The sequence below is a fragment of the Oryza glaberrima genome, chromosome 12, assembly GCF_000147395.1.
Source record: "Oryza glaberrima chromosome 12, OglaRS2, whole genome shotgun sequence".
Lineage (NCBI taxonomy): Eukaryota > Viridiplantae > Streptophyta > Magnoliopsida > Poales > Poaceae > Oryza > Oryza glaberrima.
The window spans coordinates 2,987,901-3,007,420 of record NC_068337.1 but is presented as its reverse complement, the minus strand read 5'-3'; the positions used below and the strand labels follow the sequence as shown (position 1 = coordinate 3,007,420).

The following is a 19,520-nucleotide window of genomic DNA, read 5'->3' as shown; positions in this document are numbered from 1 at the left end:
TAGCATTACTATTCAGAAAAGCTTTGCAAAAAAACCATTCAGAATCCCTTGGAAAGAAGACAAGCTGGATAGTTTAAATTATCCAACAAATGGAATGTCATGTGCCAAAAATAATGACCTTTATGCCCTAAAATGTTATGCCTAAAATTACGGTTATGCCCTGATGGTTTGCTGAGCAATTACAGTGGATGCCAACATGGGCCTTCAAAAGGTGGGCATGGAGTACAATTATGCGGTCGTGTATGCTTTTGAGGGGGTGGTGGGGTAATTTCTAAATTAATAATGATATTAATATATATATATATATATTTACAATGAGGGCAAAAAGGCATAGGCTAAGACAATCAGATGGCAGAGCCTGTCTTAGCTTAATTTAAGCATTTTCCTCCCTAAGAAAGTTGTTTTCAGATGCAATGTGTTTAGAAATGCCTAAATATTTTTTTAAGTGTTGTGCAGTGTGCCTCTCTGAGGTCATGTGAGCTTCTTCCCCTTCATGATTGGACATGTCCTCAGCTGCACATTCCCTGGCAAGTGGGCCTCCTGAACTTTTCAGTGTGACCAGTGGCCCACCTGTCAGCCAGCATGTCTGCATTAGGTTTGTGCAAGTAGGAATCTTTGTTTAATTGCTTTCATTTTTGCAGGGACATTTTTATAATGATGATCTGTGGTCACTTTTGTGAGATCTTAGTTGTTTGATCTTGGCTTTATTTTCTGAAAAGGAATGCCTTAGCTGTCGATCTTCAGAGGCCTTTGAAGCTGTTCTCTCAGCAATCTCAGCCCTGTGATTAACTAACAATAGAATGTTGATTTGTTTATATTGTACCAGAAGATTTGTACTAAAAACTTTCATGTTAACAGTCCAGAAAAAGGATACTAGCATAAAAGTTTTCCTCTTTTATTTTTCTGAAACAAAAAGTATGGTTGCAAATGTACTCATTCCATAGCTTATTCTCGTATGAATGATAAGCCTTGCAAATAAACCCATTCATATTTTACGTAGCACATGTGAAAAGTTCTTAGTTAATTCTGTAAAAAAGGTTTAATTAGCACATAGAGACAGACATAGAGAGACAGGTTATTGTGCTTCAGTTCTTGACCGGACTGACGACATGTGAGAACAACAGGTTACTCGAGCTTTGGTCCAAGTTTGTTGCTTCTCTATTTGATATGGTCAGAAAGCCAAAGGGCTCAGGACAAAAAGGACAATTAACTTTTAAATATATATCCAAACAAACAGTAATTAATCCAAAGCCTCATTTCACACTTTTGGATTTCCTAGTTCAGAAGTCTCCAATCTTTCTTTTTAAAAAAGAAACACGTCTTCTTTTCTATAATGAAAACATCAGTTTCATTCTTGAACGTGTGGCATATATCCCTTTGTTTAGTTAATGAGAGGTGGCCTAATCAAAAGATAAGTGAACTATTAAACCAAATTTTTTGCTGACTCATTAGTGGAGGCTTGCAAACTAATCCTACTCTTCTTCTTCTTCTTCTCTCCTTGATGTGGATGCTTTGCTTCTAGAAGTGCTCCACTAGGGCAAAAAACAGGGACGTTTATTTGAGATTAGTCACATCATATGCAAAAATCCAAAGCTGCTTTGGCCCTTGTGTAAGGCCAAATTAGATGGTCACTTCGCTTCTTGTTGTGATGTGATATCGGATTTAAGGTCATTAGCGACCAATATAGTTGGTGGTTAAGATTGATTGTTAAATAATTGTATGAGATATGAGAACATGGAACAGATGAAATTTAGGGCAAAGCATGAGGTCAGCCAAGACAAAAATGGTTAATGTGCTAGACAAATTGAAAATTAACGCTAGCAGCCAAGACAATAATATTAACGACCATGACCTTTTGTGTCTCCGTGTTTTCCTCCTCAAAATACCATGGAAATTGCAGTAACAAATTCCTTTTTTTTTGTGAGATACATCATGGCAATATCAAGAAGTGTGAAAGAGTAACTGAAACCAATTATTGAGAAAACGTTTGAAACCAGATTATTAACGTGGATTATCTAGAGATAATTAAATATTTTAAGAAATGAACTTAACAAATAGCTCATAACAAGTGGTCTAAACAATGAGTAGATTTTTAATTTAAGAAAAGATCAATACTTCTAAAGCTAGCAGTGGAACTGCAAGTCTATTGGTCCAAAGTGGTAGAGCTACACATTGAGATAAATCCAAAAAGTGTATAAGAGAAAAAAATCGAGAAAAAGAAAGCATTGCCTCTAGCAGATGCTACAAGCATCCCAACTGGGCAAAGTAGTTTCTATCTGGTACCTCCTTCAATTGATGATAATTGGAATGATTAAGGAGAAAAAGATCTAGAAAAAGTTTCTAGAGATAAAAAAAATTATGATACATGACAATTTTAAAACAAACTAGATAATCTCTATTAAAGTAATCTAAAATTTATGTGTTATAAATTAATTAACTCTAAATAGGATACACAGTAATACAAAGCTCGCGCCAATAGAAAAAAAAACATAAAATGGTGTGACTATGATCACATGCCCTTTATTTGATTAATTATTTTCAAAATGATAACGGTTTTATTTAGGAAAAGTCTTGTATTTCATCCTCTTTGACTCAAAACCGGGTCATGAATTAGGATAATAAATCCACCGATTTATTTAGTCGTTAGTCTTATTTATTAAAAAGAATGATTTTACCTTCTTTGATGACTAATATTCAATATTTGTTATTGTAGTATCACTTTCGTATATTCATTATCAGACACCAGAAAATAAACTTCTTTGGCCATATATAGTACCAAAAACTAAAAATTCAATTAAAATATATAAATGGGATACAAATTATATACATGCCAATTGGCACGCTGAGTTTACAGTATTTTTAAAAGTGTGGAGCAATAATCTGTATCAATAATCTAGTGAAGAAGCTGAAAGAACATGCATGTTTTTTAAACTATATCGCATGATAATTAAATGAAATTTTCTACTTAGTTCTTTTAGGATAATTCACACCTTTTGTTTAGTTTTAAAAAATAGGATATTCGGATTATACAAGTAGACACTAGACACAGATTGTGTTGCCCTGTTCATGAGGGGATTTTGGAGGGGGGATGGACAGTATAGCAAAGGGCACCAACCCACTACAGGACACAATCTGCTTGAGAATCTTGACCTTGGCGTCTTGCAAATAATACAACTAGGAACCCTAGGCAAGAGGGCAACAGTTTCTTTGATTTGAAGCCTTGCTTTGCATTGCATTGCATTTTGCTTTGCTTTGCTTTGCTCTGCTGTCCGCTGCCTCTGCCTGCCCCCACATCCCAAATTCTGATGGTATATCCGTATTGGCCTCAAGAAAGGGGCACAGATCGATCAGCACTAATGTTGGGTCCCAACTCCTCTCTTTCCTTTCCTTAATTTCACTTTCATCATCTGTCTAACTCTAAATCACCATCAGTAGTATGATCAATCTAGCATTTTGACCAGATATGGCTCAACAATTCCTGACTTTTAAGATAAACAAAACTTTATTAGACTCAGCCGATTACATTAAACTGATATATAATCGTATTGAAAATATTTTTGGCCTCTGCATAAATAAGATACACATAGTAAAACACATTCTCAAGTTTATAAGAAAGAAATACGACAAGTGTTATGTGTCATCAATTTTAAGACCAAATCACCAATTCGTCACCCATAATCCTAGATAAAATAGTAGTTGATCACCTATTTCAAGTATAGACATGCCGTAATAACCAAATCTTTTGGCAGGTAACTTCAAGATGTATTAGGCTCCATATTCAAACTATATGTTTATATCCATGCATGTAATAATTTCACTAACTGAATGGTACACTACATTGTAAAGTTAGCATAAGATAGCTAAATAAGGCTGATGGTGATGTGAGATTAGCATGAGAGAGAGAGAGAGAGAGAGAGAGAGAGAGAGAGAGAGGAGCATAATAAAGTTAATGTGGATGGGTGATCCATGTGGCCACCAAGCAAGCTAATGTGGTGCTCGGTGATGGCGATGGTGATGTGTCTCCTCCTCCTTGTCATTGTTTGCTACTACTACTGATCTACTCCCATCGATTAAAGCCCTAATCATGGGCGACAAGAAAGGTGGTCACGACATACACAAAGAAAAGACACAGAGAGAAAAAAGATAGAGAGGTTGTATGTAGTGTAGTATGATGAAGAGGAAGGCAGCACAGCCAGCAATGACACCATGCATTCATATGCATATGCATATGGGTAGTAGTAGTAGGCTGCTTAGGCACAAGTCATGTGGCATTGCTATACATTCCACAGTTCTACTTCTCTACAACTTTCTCTCCTCCCCATCTTTAGATTCCTTCCCCTTTTTTCCCCCTCTTTTTCTTCCCTTGATGAACCAACAATTTCTCTCTAAGAAAAGCAGACATGACAGTCGACAGTTTTGCAAAGATTTTCTTTCATAGGCTCCATCCCGAATATTCGAAATTCTTATGGTCTAAACAAGTCCAGAAGTACCACCAAATGTATAGAGTTCCTTTACGAATGAATGGTTAGATTTCACCCATACAAGTACCCTTACCACGAATACAGTGCACCATAAAGGATCTCTATGCATAACCTAATGCCTTAATTATAACGCGATCTAATTTCTACAATTGAAACAATTGAAATGATACTTGCGAAATCATTTTATCTCTGGAATTCTAGTGTTCTAAAGGGTCTATGGGAGGAAATCTTCGTGGCTAGAAAAGGCAGATCGCTTGGGAGTCCATCTGTCGGTCGTTGTAAACGAATAGCTTATCCATAGGTCTAAAAAGCTTAAGCAAGACCGCAAGAATGTCCTTTGCCATTGGCCCGTTGGGAGTAATTAACGCTTGCCTTGTTTGCCTCTGTCATGTCATGGAGATTGATGAGGTGTCGTCACTCCAGCTGGTACTGAGCTTAGCCTAGCTTAGGTAGCTCTCCAGTGAAGGCGATGGGGAAGGAAAACGAAAGGCAAAATATTGGAGAAAGGAGCCGGCACGACATGGATTGCTGCTAGCTACAAGTTGAGAAGAAATTTTACTCTTTGTTACTGATGTGAAATGGATAGACTATCTAGCTACAAATGCCCACTCCTCAGCTGTGGATTTCTGAACATAAAGTTGGCAGCGAACAATTTAATTCGATGAAAACTGGGGGGATTTTGTTATTCTTCAATTCAGGGCATAGAACAGCAAGCATTTACAGCAAACAATCTTATCCCATAGAAACTGGGAAACAAATGTTATGCTTCAATAAGGGGAAGATGATTTTTACAACTCAACTCCATGTGCACATACATGCTAAACCATTAAATGATTTACTGGAAAATTACAATATTGTGTTTTATTGAAATTTGTGTTATACACACGAGTCTCAGAGCAAATATGGCGACAGGTGGTTGTAGGTGCACATGCACTTGAGTTGTAAATAGAGTTACCCTTCAATCAGGGTATAAAAAAGCAGCAATTCACAGCAAACTATTTAATCCCATAGAAACTAGGGAGAAAAATTGGTATGCTTCAATCAAGGGAATAAAGCAGCAAGCATGGCTGCCCTGCCTCCCCAGCATGGAGGCAGGTAATGATGCCCACATCAGGTTGTGAGGTCTACCCACCAACACATGCACCTCCCTCCCACTCCCAGGCCCACTGCACAAAAATTGACATGGCTTAGGCCTCCACTACTGCTAAACTGGCCCATCAAAATGTATGTACATGTACAGAATCATACCAGACAGACATTCCAAACAAACAAACATACTGCCATACTGGTAGGTTGATCAATGGCAGCATGTGCATTGGACAAGTCAAACTTTACCGGAATGTATATGTGCAATTTAAACAAATAACTCAAAATGAGACTGAAATTCATGCGGTTGAGGGGAAATAAAAGGAAGAGAACACCAGTTTCATGTCCTGAGAAGGCACAAACAGGGTGGAAATATTTCCCCAGTTTGTTGGTATCGGTAATAAACGAGATATATTGCAAATATTATCACGGAACCAAAGTCACATCCTTTGATATTTCAAGACAATTTAGTGTTGCATTGAAAATTCTAAAAAAACAACTTAGTGTTGCATTGCTGATAATAATCGAAAGGCATAAAATCACATACCAGGTCTGTGCTTGCTAAATTCATATTGGTTGACAATTCCATTGATCCCAGGCCTCAAAGGAAATGCTACAAACATCCTGTTGATTGATCCACAGAGCTCCAGCAAAAACATAAAAGCAGAAGATTACTGAAGGCAGAACTGCTTAGGAGAACAATACTCTGCAGGATCTATCACCCCATTGTTTTTGTTTGCGCTTGACCCATCAGCTTCACACTGCAGAAAATTACTCCGCTCCCCAGGAATAACAGGATGGTGTATGTTTCCCACTCACCTGAGACCAGGATGGATTCCTGCAAATGTAGAATCAATATCAGCATCGAAATAATCCTCACCACTAGCCACAGTGGTATCATCAGTTCCCATGTGAATCATACCAGCAACAATAGCAAGTTATGCATTTCTTCAATTGACCTTGTACCAAGTTATCTTCAGATCGTTGCAAAATTATTCCCATAGATGCTGAAAACTCAAAACAAATTTTGATTTTTCAGGGTCAGTCCAATCATCTCTCTCCAATTCAATTTCCATCACAATCAAATCAAGAACATGCTGAGCCTTGTTGAAGTAAGTTTCTCATTCCTTAATTGACTTTGTACCAAGGTATCTTGATATCATTGTAAAATTCTTCCTATTGATGCTCATAGCTTGGACATATTTTGATTTTTCGTTTTCACTCCAATTATTTCTATTCAGCTCACTGCGATCAAAATTAGAATCACCTGAGTCGTAAGGGAGATCCTGATTTTGATCCTCTGGGAGCTTCTTGGCCACGATAGCTTTTCTAGAGCAGTCACTACTACTTTGCCCACTTGCCATGCCTTTATGTTTCTCAGCACTTGCTACTGTTGATCCATCCATTATATTAAGTGTAGCTGCACTCTTCTTACAAGCACATTTCCTCTTTGATGTTACTAGGTATGAAAACCTTTTCTTTGCTTCAATGGAACTCCTCAGTCCTGTTGTTCCTGTAGTAATTCAATGCAATCAGCTGTTGTTTTGTGGCTAAGAAAAGATGAAATATTAGCAAAGTCTTTACCGAATGTGACAACTGACAAGCATCTCCACAAAGACTTCTTTTTCTTGTTGACTCCATGGACTAACCCTAGTTTTCTCCACTTCAAAAGATAGTGGGTCTTCAATCAAACCATTCTTGTGATCAAACGTGCTAGACTGCTTCGCTTTCTTGCTTAGAGTCATTGCAGGCACTCTTGAACTACTTCCATAGAACTTATCCTTCGATTTGAAAGCAGCCTGCTTATAACCTCTAGTACCTCTGTTTTAGTCACCGCATTGTCATCTACATTTTAAAATGAAACAAAAACATAAGGATGTACATAATATTTTCATATAGTGGTGAGCATAGCTCCCCATGTACCAAAATGGCTTTCGCTACCAACCGTCCATTCTCAAAGTAGTCTACATCAAATCATAGTCCAAGCAAATTGTTGGATCTTAGGAAATGGAGAGTATCTGATCTACAGGGAAAAAACAAGAAGTTGCTTTATTCATTATACCCTACAAATGGCCCTAAATGCATTATAATATAGCACATTTAACAAGATGTGTTGACTAACAACTGTGCAGGCTTAGGTACTTACCCTTGACCATATATACCTTTGATGATAAATTGATAAGACACTGGATGACTAGTTGCACATGGAAAAAATGGAGTTACTCAAGTAGACAGGAAAAAAATGGAATAAAAATATAGTTCATTCAGATATGATAGCACTTACATAGATATCGATGCTTGCGTTGAAATGCATTTCTCCTGCTGATTATTGCCATGTTTCTCCAGCATTCACCCGTAATGCGGCTACGCGGGCATTCTCACCCTCCAAACGTCTTCCTCCCATTCTTGGACGTTCCGGCAATCAAGAGCAGCCTCCACCACCTTGTCGAACATCTCGTCTTTCTGGACCGCTTTTGGCACTGACCGAGCAGAGCGGCGAGCTTGGCCGCCAATGCCGCATCCGCAGAGAGCGTGCCCTGTCCCGCTTGGGCATTTCATCGAACAGGCTGCCCGCGGGACAACCTTCACGGGTGAAGTGAACATAGGCGGCGCGCGCGAGCCGCGAGGACGGCGTCGCGGCGTGGGGCGGACGGTGTGGAGGGAGGCCAACGGTGGAGTACAACATGTCGGGTTCGTCTTCGACGCCGGCCGGCTTGCTGGTGGTGGTTCGGCGCGCCGCCTCCACAGGCGAGGCTGGAACACGCCGGCCGGTTCGGTCCATTGCTGCGCCGCCGCCTCGCACCGCCGGTGTCGACGGCAACGGCCGCCAGCGCGGCGGTGGTCTCCATCCCGCATTGCCGCCGCCGGCCGCCGTGATTCGCGGCGGCGACGGCGAGGAACCTCTCACTCATCTCCTCTTTCATGATCTCTGATGGGCCCAGATCATGGAGAGCCCACGCAGCCTCTATCCATACGCATGGGCCGCATGTACCCAGCTACCTACTACACTTCCGGGTCCATACATATGGGGGAATAAGTTCACTTTAGGTCTCTCAGCTTGTTGCGCGGAGCCTCTCTCCCGCCGACCGCCGCCGGCCTAGCTCTTCTTTTGTCGCCCGCCACCCTTTATAGTCCGCTGTCATCTACAACCAGCCGTCGCCGCCTCCGCCCAGCTCCTCTCCCATCGCTTGCCGACGCCGACGCCGACACACTCCTCCACGTCGTTACCAGTCGCCACCGCCCGCGCGCCTATTCCTGCGCTGTCAATGTCACTAACGGCTTGTTTGGCAACTCGAGGGAAAAGAACTAGGAGTTTACACGAGGTAATTGTTGGTAAGATTAAGATAGAAATTTGATTTTTTATTCTAATATCTTGTTTGGTAAACGTAGTGAAAATTGGTAGGGAGTTTAGTTAGATATTAGGTCATTAAGAAAAACGAATGGATGGGATTTGTTTAGATAAAGTAAAGGAGGATTTTTCCTCTCAATTACCACCTCTACCCAGGTATTGAAAATAAGGGAGTTCCTTTCTCAATTCCCCATTCCCATCCCACCAAATTCTTATGTCTACTAACCAAACAAAACAGTTAATAGTCTCGTCACTCTAAACTCTCAATCCCTTCTAAAAACTCTACCCAACCAAACGGGCCGTCAGAAAAAGGTGGTAGAGAGAAACAGAATGAGGGAGAAGGAGAGAATGTGTCACATGCATGTGGATTTCATCAGATTTTATTTATTTTTATTTAGATTGAATTGACCTAACATGTGGATCCCACATTTGACTCAGCCCTAACGTCAGCCGAAACTAGGTACTTCCTCCGTTTCACAATATAAGTCATTCTAGTATTTCCCATATTCATAGTGATGTTAATGAATCTAGACATATATATATATATATGTCTAGATTCATTAACATCACTATGAATATGGGAAATACTAGAATGAAACAGAGGGAGTACTGTATTGTCCTGAGACCTCAGGTGCGCTAGTCTTGCAAATTGAGAGCTAGTATAGCCGTTCAGGTACGAATTTCAAACTCAGCGTCAAGTTAAGGTACAAATGTGAACTTATTCCTACATAGGGGCTGCACGTAGGTCATATACACGTTACAGACCAACAACTATGGCCCATGAGAATTCGGCCATGGAATGTATAGCCCGTGCTGTTGTGAGGCCGTGTGGGCTGGGCCATGATGACGTTTCGGCCCATTTGCGATCATGCGTCCGATGGCGATGATAGGAAAGGCCACAGCCCACAGACAGGATTCGTACAAGTGTAACTACTCTGCATCCTCGTCAAATCGATCGGACGGCTACAGTTATCCGATCGATCTCCCGTACGGGTGTAAAACATCGAAGCACGCACATCCGCACACGCGTGTAGTGCCTACACAGTAATGCAATTGGGTACGTGTGTACGCGTACGTAGAAGGAAATTAAGGGGAAAAATCCTATCACTCCTAAACTATACAGTCCGTCCAAATTCAGTTCACGTCTATGTTCACATACTAATCGATCACTCCCTCCAAATTCAGTTCACAATTGTACAAAGGCATTCAAAAGCAGCCCAGTTCTCATTCCCAATCCATGCCCACGCGGTTTGTTGGAGTTTTGTCCCTAGACACAATCTCAACATGCCCACTCGTTTCTTTCTTTTTATTTGGGAGTGACAACTGCAACGCGTATCACTAATTCACTATGGCTATGTTTAGATTTAGGGTTAAACATTTTTGGCGTGTCACATCGGATATACGAACACATATTTGAAGTATTAAACGTAGTTTAATAACAAAACAAATTACAGAATCCGCCTATAACCTGCGAGACGAATTTATTAAGCCTAATTAATCCGTCGTTAGCAAATGTTTACTGTAGCACCACATTATCAAATCATGGAGCAATTAGGCTTAACAGATTTGTCTCGCAAATTAGTCGTAATCTATATAATTAGTTATTTTTTATCTAATATTTAATACTTTATGCAAGTGTTCAAATATTCGATATGATAGGGTGAAAAAATTTAAGGTGAGATCTAAACAGGGCCTATATCAGTGAGCATAGTTCGTGCACAGTTCAAGTAACTCTCATCCCAAAAAAATAATATACTACGGTACTACCCCTTCCAGTCCCATAATGTCAAGATACGTTTATAGGGTGAATAACAATATTATTTGTCCAGATACATGACTATAAATTACTAATTTTTGGGACAGAGCAAGTAGTACTATCTCATTCCTAAAAATATAACAATAGAACTATTATCTATCAAATACGTAACTAGAAATTACTCTGTCAATATACCATAATCTCACGAAATCCTCATAGGAATTATGGTGACAAACGTGGTACTAGCTAATACTCTCTCCGTCTCGAAAAAAGGCAAACAGGAAGGGTACAACGAATCTAGACAACCTTCTGTCCAGATTGTTCAGATTAGTTGTACTATGGGTTTTTTTTTTTTTTTGAAAAGGGAGTATGCTTGAGGGGCCAGAACCTTGTCCGAGAGAACGTATTTGATGTCTTGATTTATTCTATAAACTAAAACATGTCACCTACGTTATATATGCAATCTGTCCGATTATGATCTTATACAGTATGTTTGGATATCCACATTCTTATATTATTTTGCTGTAAACTTTATCTAGCTAACAAATTTGAAGTCACTTTTTTTATAACATACAGTAAAGTGATGAGTGTACGATGGTAAAACACCACAAATGCAGTAATAAATCAAACAAATACCACATAAAAATATAGCAAAATTTAGAAAACCATGGTGGGGGAATGAAAAACGCCACATTAGTTGGTTGATGTACATAATTAATCCCTAAAAAAACAATAAGCACAACCTCAAGTGCAAAAACAGAACAAGGAGGGGAGCGACAAAAATGCTGGCCATCAAATCCTTCACATGTATGGTGCACTACTTTTTTAGAAACAAACACTTCGTGAGTGAGAAAAAAAGGCAGGTTTTCCCATCAACAAAGCGTGTTTTCTCACCTCCAAAATTAGCATTTGGCTCTAAACCTCCATCTTTTTCCTTCCTCTTTGCCACAACATCCATGTTACACTTAACCACTCACGCAGGGCCATTTGCCAATAATAAATAATCGTACGAGATTACGACACGCACCAAATTAATCTCCTAAAAACGGAAAAGGTGCAGAGCAAGAAAAAGAACAAAGAAAAAAGTAATTAAGTAATTTACAGCGTTGGGGAAAAGAAATAATGTGCCCTTTTTTTCGCCTAAAAGAAAAACAAATTGCCATTTCTACCCCCATTTCGCAACCTGTTCCCACTATAAATTACCCATTCTGCCATCCTCTCTTTCTCTCTCTCCACGAGGATTCTTGTAAACCGCCGCCGCCGCCGCCGACCTCACCGCCGACGCCAACCACGGCCGCCGCGCGCTAGAGCCATCCTCTCATGGCGGAGAGCTACGCGCTGGAGATGGACGACCTGCACAGGCGGTGGCTGCCGAAGGAGATCCTCGACGACATTGGCTTCGCCGACGACGGCGACGCGCCCCCGCCCCCCGCCGCCATCGAGGGCCTCGCCGTGCACCTTGCCGGCATCCTCGGCAGCGGCGCCCGCAAGGCCGCCGCCCCGCCTCCGACCGCCGCTGCCTCCCCCGCCTCGTACCACAACCAACTCCACCGCGTGCCGGTGAGCGTGCGCGCGCGCGCGCTGCTGCTGCTTCGTCTTCCTCCTCGCTTGGTTCCTCGTCCCGCGTTCTTCGCCTGATTCGTGGTTGGTTTGGTTTGCTTGCAGGTTTGCGGGCAGGTGCTCGTGGCGTACGGCGGCGCGGCGGGGTGGCCGTTCACGCCGTACTCGTCGCCGGCGCAGTGGCAGGTGAGCGCAACACCGCTGTTTCTTCTCCCCTTCTCCGTTTTGGGGAATCCCCAATTTCACACGCGTTAAACCCTCCTCCCCCATTGCTTTTCTCACGCGTTTTTGCCGCTAGTAATTTAGAGTGCTCCTTCCAATCTGGAGGAGTAATTTCGATTCTCGCCGCCATTGCTCATGCCCGAGTTCGTCGTCGTCAACATCGGGCTATGGGTTATTGTTGCTGTGGGTGTTTCGCCGTAATAATCTCCGAGACAAACTCGGTGTCTCGGTTTGGGAAGAGATGATGATTAATCTGTTTTATTAGTAGTTGTTGCAGTTGCCTCTCATTATGATTCTTCTTCTGGTCTTATCATATTCTTTGGGGATTCTCTCCTTTTTGACTATTAATAATAATGGTGATTCTTCCCCGGTGCAGGTCGCGGCCGGTCTCGTGAACGGCGGCGCGGTGGACCACCGGCGGCGTCTCGGGTCCCCGCCGCCGAAGATGCGCGGCGGCGGCGGAGGTGGCACCGGCGTGTTCCTGCCGCGCACCTACGTGTACCACGCCAAGGAGGAGTCGCCGGCGCCGGCGGCGACCAAGGCCTCGTCGAGAGGTAACGCATTCTCGTGTCTCGTGTCGTTCGCCTCCTCGGACTTCGTGCTGAGCTGGCGATGAATCTGATGAATCCTTCCAAAGTTGGTTTCATCCGCCGATTAATGGAAACAAATCGCATGATTAGGAGTACATTCATTGGCGATTGGGGTGGTGATCGATGCGTCCTCCAGCCTGCGCTGCACTGCAGAAATGCTGGTTTTTCGTACTTTTCGAGCAGTGTGAGACAGTGACGACGCAATTAATGATGCCTACTGTACCAAGCAACCATGCAGCAACAGCAGCCAGGCCGCCTCATGTTCCTCTCCCTGCCAAATGCAGATTTTTTAAAAAAATGAAAAATATTTTAAACACAGTAATTAAAAACTGTGGAGAAAAAAAAACCTGTGGGCTCATCAATCAATGCATTGGGGGATGGATATTGGATACTGTTCCATCGGATGCCTGCTGTTGCATTGCATTGCATCGCATGCATGGATGATTAACTTGCTGCCAAGATGACATGTGCATTCTGTTTGCTCTTTCTCATGTACTGTAAATGATGATGACAATGTTAATGACAATGTTGCATTTATGCAGATGGGAAAGCGTCCAATGATCTCCTCGTGGAGGAGCAGCAGAAGCAACCAGGACAAGGCGAGGAGGAGGAGGAAGGGTCACCGGCGGCGAAGGCGAAGATCGAGCAGCGATGCCCGCCGCCGATGACCGGAACTGCCTCGTCGGAGGTGATGCGGGTGCGGCCGAACGCGGCGGCGGCGGCGTTGCCGGAGCTGGCGGCGCTGCCTCAGGAATGGACCTACTGATCGATGGCGTTGATGAGATGATGGCGAAGAAAGGATCAAGGGGAGGCGTAGATGGGAGATTGAGATTAACTTAGGTTATCTAGTGTCATTTAGTAAGGAATAAAAAACGATGAAGTAGCAGCATCAGCAGCAGGAGCAAAAGGGTAGTAGAAAGAAAGAAGGAATAAATGGGAGTATTACTAGTGGTGGTAGATGCATGGGATAAGCTGCTTTGATGGAGGGTAGTCAGTAACTCAGTAGTGGTGGTTTAGCAAGTTAAACCGTTGTTACTTTGCGTCGATCGTCTCTTGTTAAATCTAGCAACTTCCAGGAATAAAAAATGGTCGTAATTTACCGACAACGTTTGCCCTTTTATTTCCAGTAGTGCTACAGCGCATTGGAGTACTTGCACACCCGTTTCTGCATACAGTATGGGGGCTATCTGTATCTGCAGCACCGTGGCGGAAGTGGAACGCACGGGACAGGGGCAGCACAGCATTGAATGCTAATCTGCATGCTGCAGCGAGCCAGCGACACATCGGAGTAGTACAGTAGTATTCCACTTTTCCAGGTACATCAGCAGGATATAAGCCAGGTGTAAACGTATTTCAAGAAGATAAATAAGAAGATACAAAAGCAGCGGGCTACAGATTGACTCTAAGATGCAGTGTGTATTACAGGTGGGACCATATATTAATAGTGTATTATGTAACTATTTTATGAATGAGTTATTAGATTGGCTATAGATGAATTAGAGTTAGTAGTTGGTTACACTATTAAACTTGCTCTTATAAGCCAGTTTTTATAATTTTTATTTTTAAATTATTTTTGTGATTTCTATAGCATTTTTTTTATAATCATTAACTACGCGTATATAAAATAAAACTTTAATTACAAATTATATTTTATTGATAATAAATGGTTTAGATATACATTTGTTACTTTATCCATCACAAAATATAACAACTTAGGGCTCCTTTGAATTGGAGGAAAAACACAGGAATTTTGGAGGATTTCAATCGTATAGGAAAATTTCCTATGAAGTCCTTTGAAACAAATGATTGAATCCTATCTAATCCTTTGAAATTCCTATGGAATGGACAATTCTATAGAGATTTTGAAGGAAATTTAGCAAGAGCTTTAACCTCTTGGTAACTTTCCTTTGAGTCTATTTCTCTCATCCAATTCCTGTGTTTTTCCTACGGTTCAATCAAACGGTCATTTCTATGTTTTTTCTACGTTTTGCAATCCTTTGTTTTACAATTACATTCCTATCAAAATCATACGTTTTTTCTATTCCTACGTTTTCTCAACCCTGCGATTCAAAGGGGTCCTATACTCCTATTTCCTATCTAAATGTCTCATCTGGTTCACGTTACTATATTATATAACGGAGAGAGTACCATTTAAAATTTATCTCAAAATATACAAATATTATCTTTCCAACTTAATCACAACGCTCTATCATTTCTTAACCAATTATCACATCTTTTCATTTAATTTTACTATTTTTCTTAATAACCGTATTTAATTCTAGAATTTTTTTTATATTAGGTTATGTTAAGTTATTATGGAACTGATTGAGCAGTACTACTCCATGTAAGAGAAAAGATAGGTCCGTTCACTTCTCCTTTTCTCTTCACTGCATGCAGCAGAGTTCAGACAAAGGAGCCTTGCGCTTGCGTATCACTTGCCCCACAGTCCGGTCAAAAGCGATGCGTTCGTATTCTTTGGCCGCGCATGTTCCTCTTTCTCCTCCCATTGCTGTGTGAGATAGACAAGACAAGACAAGGCTCAGCCCGTTTGATTTGGAGAAAAAATATAGGAATTTTAAAGGATTGAATCCTATCCAATCCTTTAAAATTTATATGGAATGGATAATCCTATAGAGATTTTGGAGGAAATTTAGCAAGAGCTTCAACCTCTTGCTAACTTTCCTTTGAGTCTATTTCTCTCATCCAATTCCTGTGTTTTTCCTGTGGTTCAATCAAACGGTCATTCTTGTGTTTTTCTGCGTTTTGCAATCCTTTGTTTTACACTTACATTCCTATTAAAATCCTATATTTTTCCTATTACTACGTCTCAATCTTACAATTTAAAGGGGGCCTCAGTAGTCAGTGGTAGTGCAGTACAGTGGCAGCAGCCGCCTACTACTACAAGAGGAGGGGGGCATTGATCTCCGTGGATCTTCGGTGACACGCCCCCCTTGTTCCAAGGTGGTGGCCTAAATTAGGGATTTAAGATTAAAGAAATATGGTTTGTTTCGTTAAGTGTGAGGAGGAAGCATGGGCATGACATGAGAGGAGGAATACTTGCTGCCGTGGGAGGAACATATGTTTGTTTATTAGTAGTCCCACTCCGAAGTAATCCCACTAGGGTTTATTAGATTACTTGTATAGAAGAGATCGTAGTCGGATTAGATATTTTTTACTATCTACATTCGTTGTATTAGAAAATATTCTATTCATTTAGGATCCGTTATATGTTAGAACGGATAGAGGCCTTGTTTAGTTCTAAATTTTTTTTTCAAACTTTCAGCTTTTTCATCACATCAAAACTTTCCTACACACATAAACTTTCAACGTTTTCATCACATCGTTCCAATTTTAACCAAACTTCTAATTTTGGCATGAACTAAATACACCCAGAGTATTTCGGTGAAATCTGGTTTATATTTAGGGTGTGTTTAGTTCCTGAAAAAAGTTAGAAGTTTGGAGAAAGTTGGGAGTTTGGAAAAAAAAAGTTAAAAGTTTATGTGTGTTGAAAAGTTTTTGATGTGATATGATGTGATGGAAAGTTGAGAATAGGGGGGAAACTAAACACGGCCTTAGTAAAATTCAGACTTTTCGGATTAGACTGAAAACACAAACCGTTTGGTTTTAAATTTCGGGGTGACAGAGTTGACGTGTGGGCACCACCAATCATGAGAGATGCAAATGGCGATTGATAATGAGCAGTGGCGGAGCCAAGAATTGATCACGCCTAAGGCCGAGTAGGGCTGACTTGATATGTTCTTAGCAAATATCTTTATATCTTCAGCTTTTCATAGTATTTTGCATAAGATTTTAATGGGAATTTGGTCCTAAGCCTAGGGCTCAAGCCCTAATTGCCCCACCCTTGTCTCCGCCCCTGATAATGAGAGAGAGGGCATCTCGTCATGCCTGATGCGGAGAAGTGAGAAACTGGAACAAAAGTCATAGTTTAAGGGGGGTGTTTGGGATACTTTAGTCTCTTTCTCTAAAAAATAAGTCGGGACTTATTTTTTGGAGCTCTCTCCCAAACACCCCCTAAGTTTTCTAAAAAAAAGGCCATGGTTTAGATAAAATTAAATCAGCCTTACCCTTTTCTTATGCACTTGCTTCTCCCAACCATTTATCAGGAGTACTTGCTTAGCCCCCTTATCCCATAAAAATCAACTCTGAAAAATTTTAAAATCTATAATTTGGGACCCTAAAAAGAAAATTTCGTAGAATTATGTAGGATTTTGATTCAAATCTACGATTCGAATCAAAGGATTATGTAGGAATTTCGTAGGACTCAAATCATATAGGAAATTTTCCTATTTAGGGCCCCTTTGAATCAAAGGATTTATGTAGGAATTTCATACGATTCAAATCCTATAGGAAATTTTCCTATTTGGCCCTTTGATTCAAAGGATTGAAGCTTTCCAAATCCTATGAAATTCCTATGGAATGGCACATTGCATGTGGATTTTGGAGGAAATTTAGCAAGAGTTTCAACCTCTTGGAAAATTTTCTTTGAGTCTATCTCTCTTATCCGATTCCTGCGTTTTTCCTGCGCTCCAATCAAACGACCATTCCTGTATTTCTCGTGTGTTTTGCAATCCTCTGTTTTACACTTCAATTCCTGTCAGAATCCTGTGTTTTTCCTATTCCTCCGTTTTACGCTTCAATTCCTGTCAGAATCATTTGTTTTTCCTATTCCTCCGTTTTTTCTACCCTACGATTCAAATGGGGCCTTAGCTTACAAAAATAAGCATAGCGTGATGAACAGCGAGATATGCGGATAAAACAATAGATGATGTCGGGAACAAATTCTCTAATTAAGGTTGTATTTGGTATCCATATTTTTTAACTCATCTCTATCATTTTTCGTGCGGACACTTTTCAAACTGTTAAACGTTATGTTTTTTTAATTTTTTTTATAGGAAAGTTGTTTTAAAAAATTATATTAATCTATGTTTTTAAAAAAACTAAAATAACCCCAACTCCACCGGGGCGTAACAGAAGAGGAACAAGGCAGGCAGGCAGCGGCATCCCAGACTTGTTGCAGCAAAAAGTGTTTTTTCCCCCTGTGGTTGTGCGGTGGCCACGACGTAGCGGTTTTGTGGGCGGAAGGGCGGCGAAAGCGGCGACCACCGTACGTACTTTAGTTGGTCCCACCACACAGGATCAGCACCCCCCAAGTACGGTAGAGAGGCACATCGATGATCCATGGGACCATCCGAGTCCGAAAGGCAAATGCACGTATAACAGGCGGGCCCCATGGAAAATACATGCATGCATTTGTCGGGGGGCCTGGGGGGTGGTAGTGAACTGACCTTCCCCTGCGCACCTTCCGGCTACTTTATCCCTGGTGATTTTGCGTTGATGTAAAATATATATACGAACCATTATATCGAGGAAAGAGACGCAAGGATTATAAGTGGGGGGTTTGTCCATGAACCCGCTTATATTAATGGGTAACACGTGAGTTTTGACTCGCGGATTACCTATTAATTTGACATATAAATAAGTCTATAGATCGATCAACTTGCATCTCTAAATACGGCAAACCGGACCACAACATAAAAATCCATTAGTTATCATCTATTTGACTTATAAGTAAATTCACGGGTTAACCCGTTTGCATCCTAAGAGACGTCGACGGGGAGAGAGGAGCGGTGCCACCGCGGGGCTTGTCGTGGCCTCCTCCTTTGCGTGGCTGCTCGCGGCCTCCTAATTCCACTCGATTCGACGCCTAAGATGGCCGCCGCCATCGACCGCCGCTGGAGAAGGGAGAGGCTGTTGACGGGGAGAGGGGGGAGAGGAGTGGCATCACCGAGCTCCCGCCACGTCGTCCCTTGCTAGCGTTGCCGTCGAGTTCTCGCTGTGCCATCCCCCGCTCACGCGCCACCGATCCGGTCAAGGGAGGAAGGACACCGTTTCGAGAAGAGGTGGAGTCCCGCCCAATGCCGCTTGGGCCGCGCCGTCGTCGATCTAGATGCTTCGCTTCCTTCGCCCAAGACTGAAAACACAGAGGAAGATGGGAGCGACGAGAGAAGAAAGAGGCGAGATGAAAAGTGAGAGGAAAAAAACTAGTGGGGCCTACTATAAAGTAACATGTACTGTGGAGTATGTAGCTAACGGTGTTCTATTGCCCTTACATGTCTTTCTTCTCTCTTTTTTCCCACATAGGAGTATACTACTCCTTACGCCTAGTAACAAATTTATTTTTAGTTTCTTCCATTCGTTCCTAAAAAAATTTATTGAGTAATCATTGCACGGAAGTTTACGAAAGTTGAGAATGATTGTATTGAAAATTGAAAAAATAAGGAATAGTTGTATGGGGATTTGATAAAGTAAGGATGATGAGCGAAAAATAATTTGTTTATTTTTTAAGTAAAAAAAGTAAGCTTATTTTGCGACGAATGGTGTTATGGAGTAGCATACAATTCGCATCTCTCTCGACGTTTTAAAGGACAATTGCCATAGTTCCTACTGTACTCGAG

At 41.4% G+C, this 19,520-nt stretch overlaps 1 protein-coding gene and 1 long non-coding RNA gene across 9 annotated transcripts; one reads left to right on the top strand and one right to left on the bottom strand.

The window, feature by feature from the left end:
- Positions 1 to 2,935: 2,935 nt before the first annotated feature.
- LOC127756862 (uncharacterized) lies at positions 2,936 to 8,446 on the bottom strand. 7 transcript variants are annotated; one of them, XR_008013322.1, is made up of 7 exons: positions 7,852 to 8,446; positions 7,714 to 7,761; positions 7,513 to 7,590; positions 7,152 to 7,412; positions 6,490 to 7,080; positions 6,115 to 6,405; positions 4,607 to 5,647 (listed from the first exon to the last, which is right to left on the bottom strand). It is a non-coding gene; the product is annotated as an uncharacterized LOC127756862 (long non-coding RNA). The 7 variants fall into 7 exon arrangements; XR_008013323.1 differs by having other exon boundaries at positions 7,513 to 7,585; XR_008013319.1 differs by having other exon boundaries at positions 7,714 to 8,446.
- A 3,436-nt stretch (positions 8,447 to 11,882) lies between these two features.
- LOC127756888 (uncharacterized) lies at positions 11,883 to 14,178 on the top strand. 2 transcript variants are annotated; one of them, XM_052282275.1, is made up of 4 exons: positions 11,883 to 12,232; positions 12,338 to 12,418; positions 12,831 to 13,008; positions 13,135 to 13,558. In XM_052282275.1, the coding sequence occupies exons 1-4, from the start codon at positions 11,993 to 11,995 to the stop codon at positions 13,230 to 13,232; spliced, it is 597 nt and encodes a 198-aa protein (XP_052138235.1). In that variant the 5' UTR covers positions 11,883 to 11,992; the 3' UTR covers positions 13,233 to 13,558. The 2 variants fall into 2 exon arrangements, with proteins under 2 accessions (XP_052138235.1, XP_052138234.1); XM_052282274.1 differs by lacking the exon at positions 13,135 to 13,558 and adding an exon at positions 13,587 to 14,178 and having other exon boundaries at positions 11,886 to 12,232.
- The last annotated feature ends 5,342 nt before the right edge of the window (positions 14,179 to 19,520 follow it).

Excerpts from the sequence above, each read along its gene's own strand:
- LOC127756888 (XM_052282274.1), top strand. The coding sequence starts at position 11,993 with ATGGCGGAGAGCTACGCGCTGGAGATGGACGACCTGCACAGGCGGTGG. Across the intron at positions 12,233-12,337 it reads ACCAACTCCACCGCGTGCCG|GTTTGCGGGCAGGTGCTCGT; the intron begins GTGAGCGTGCGC and ends GTTTGCTTGCAG. Across the intron at positions 12,419-12,830 it reads CGTCGCCGGCGCAGTGGCAG|GTCGCGGCCGGTCTCGTGAA; the intron begins GTGAGCGCAACA and ends TCCCCGGTGCAG.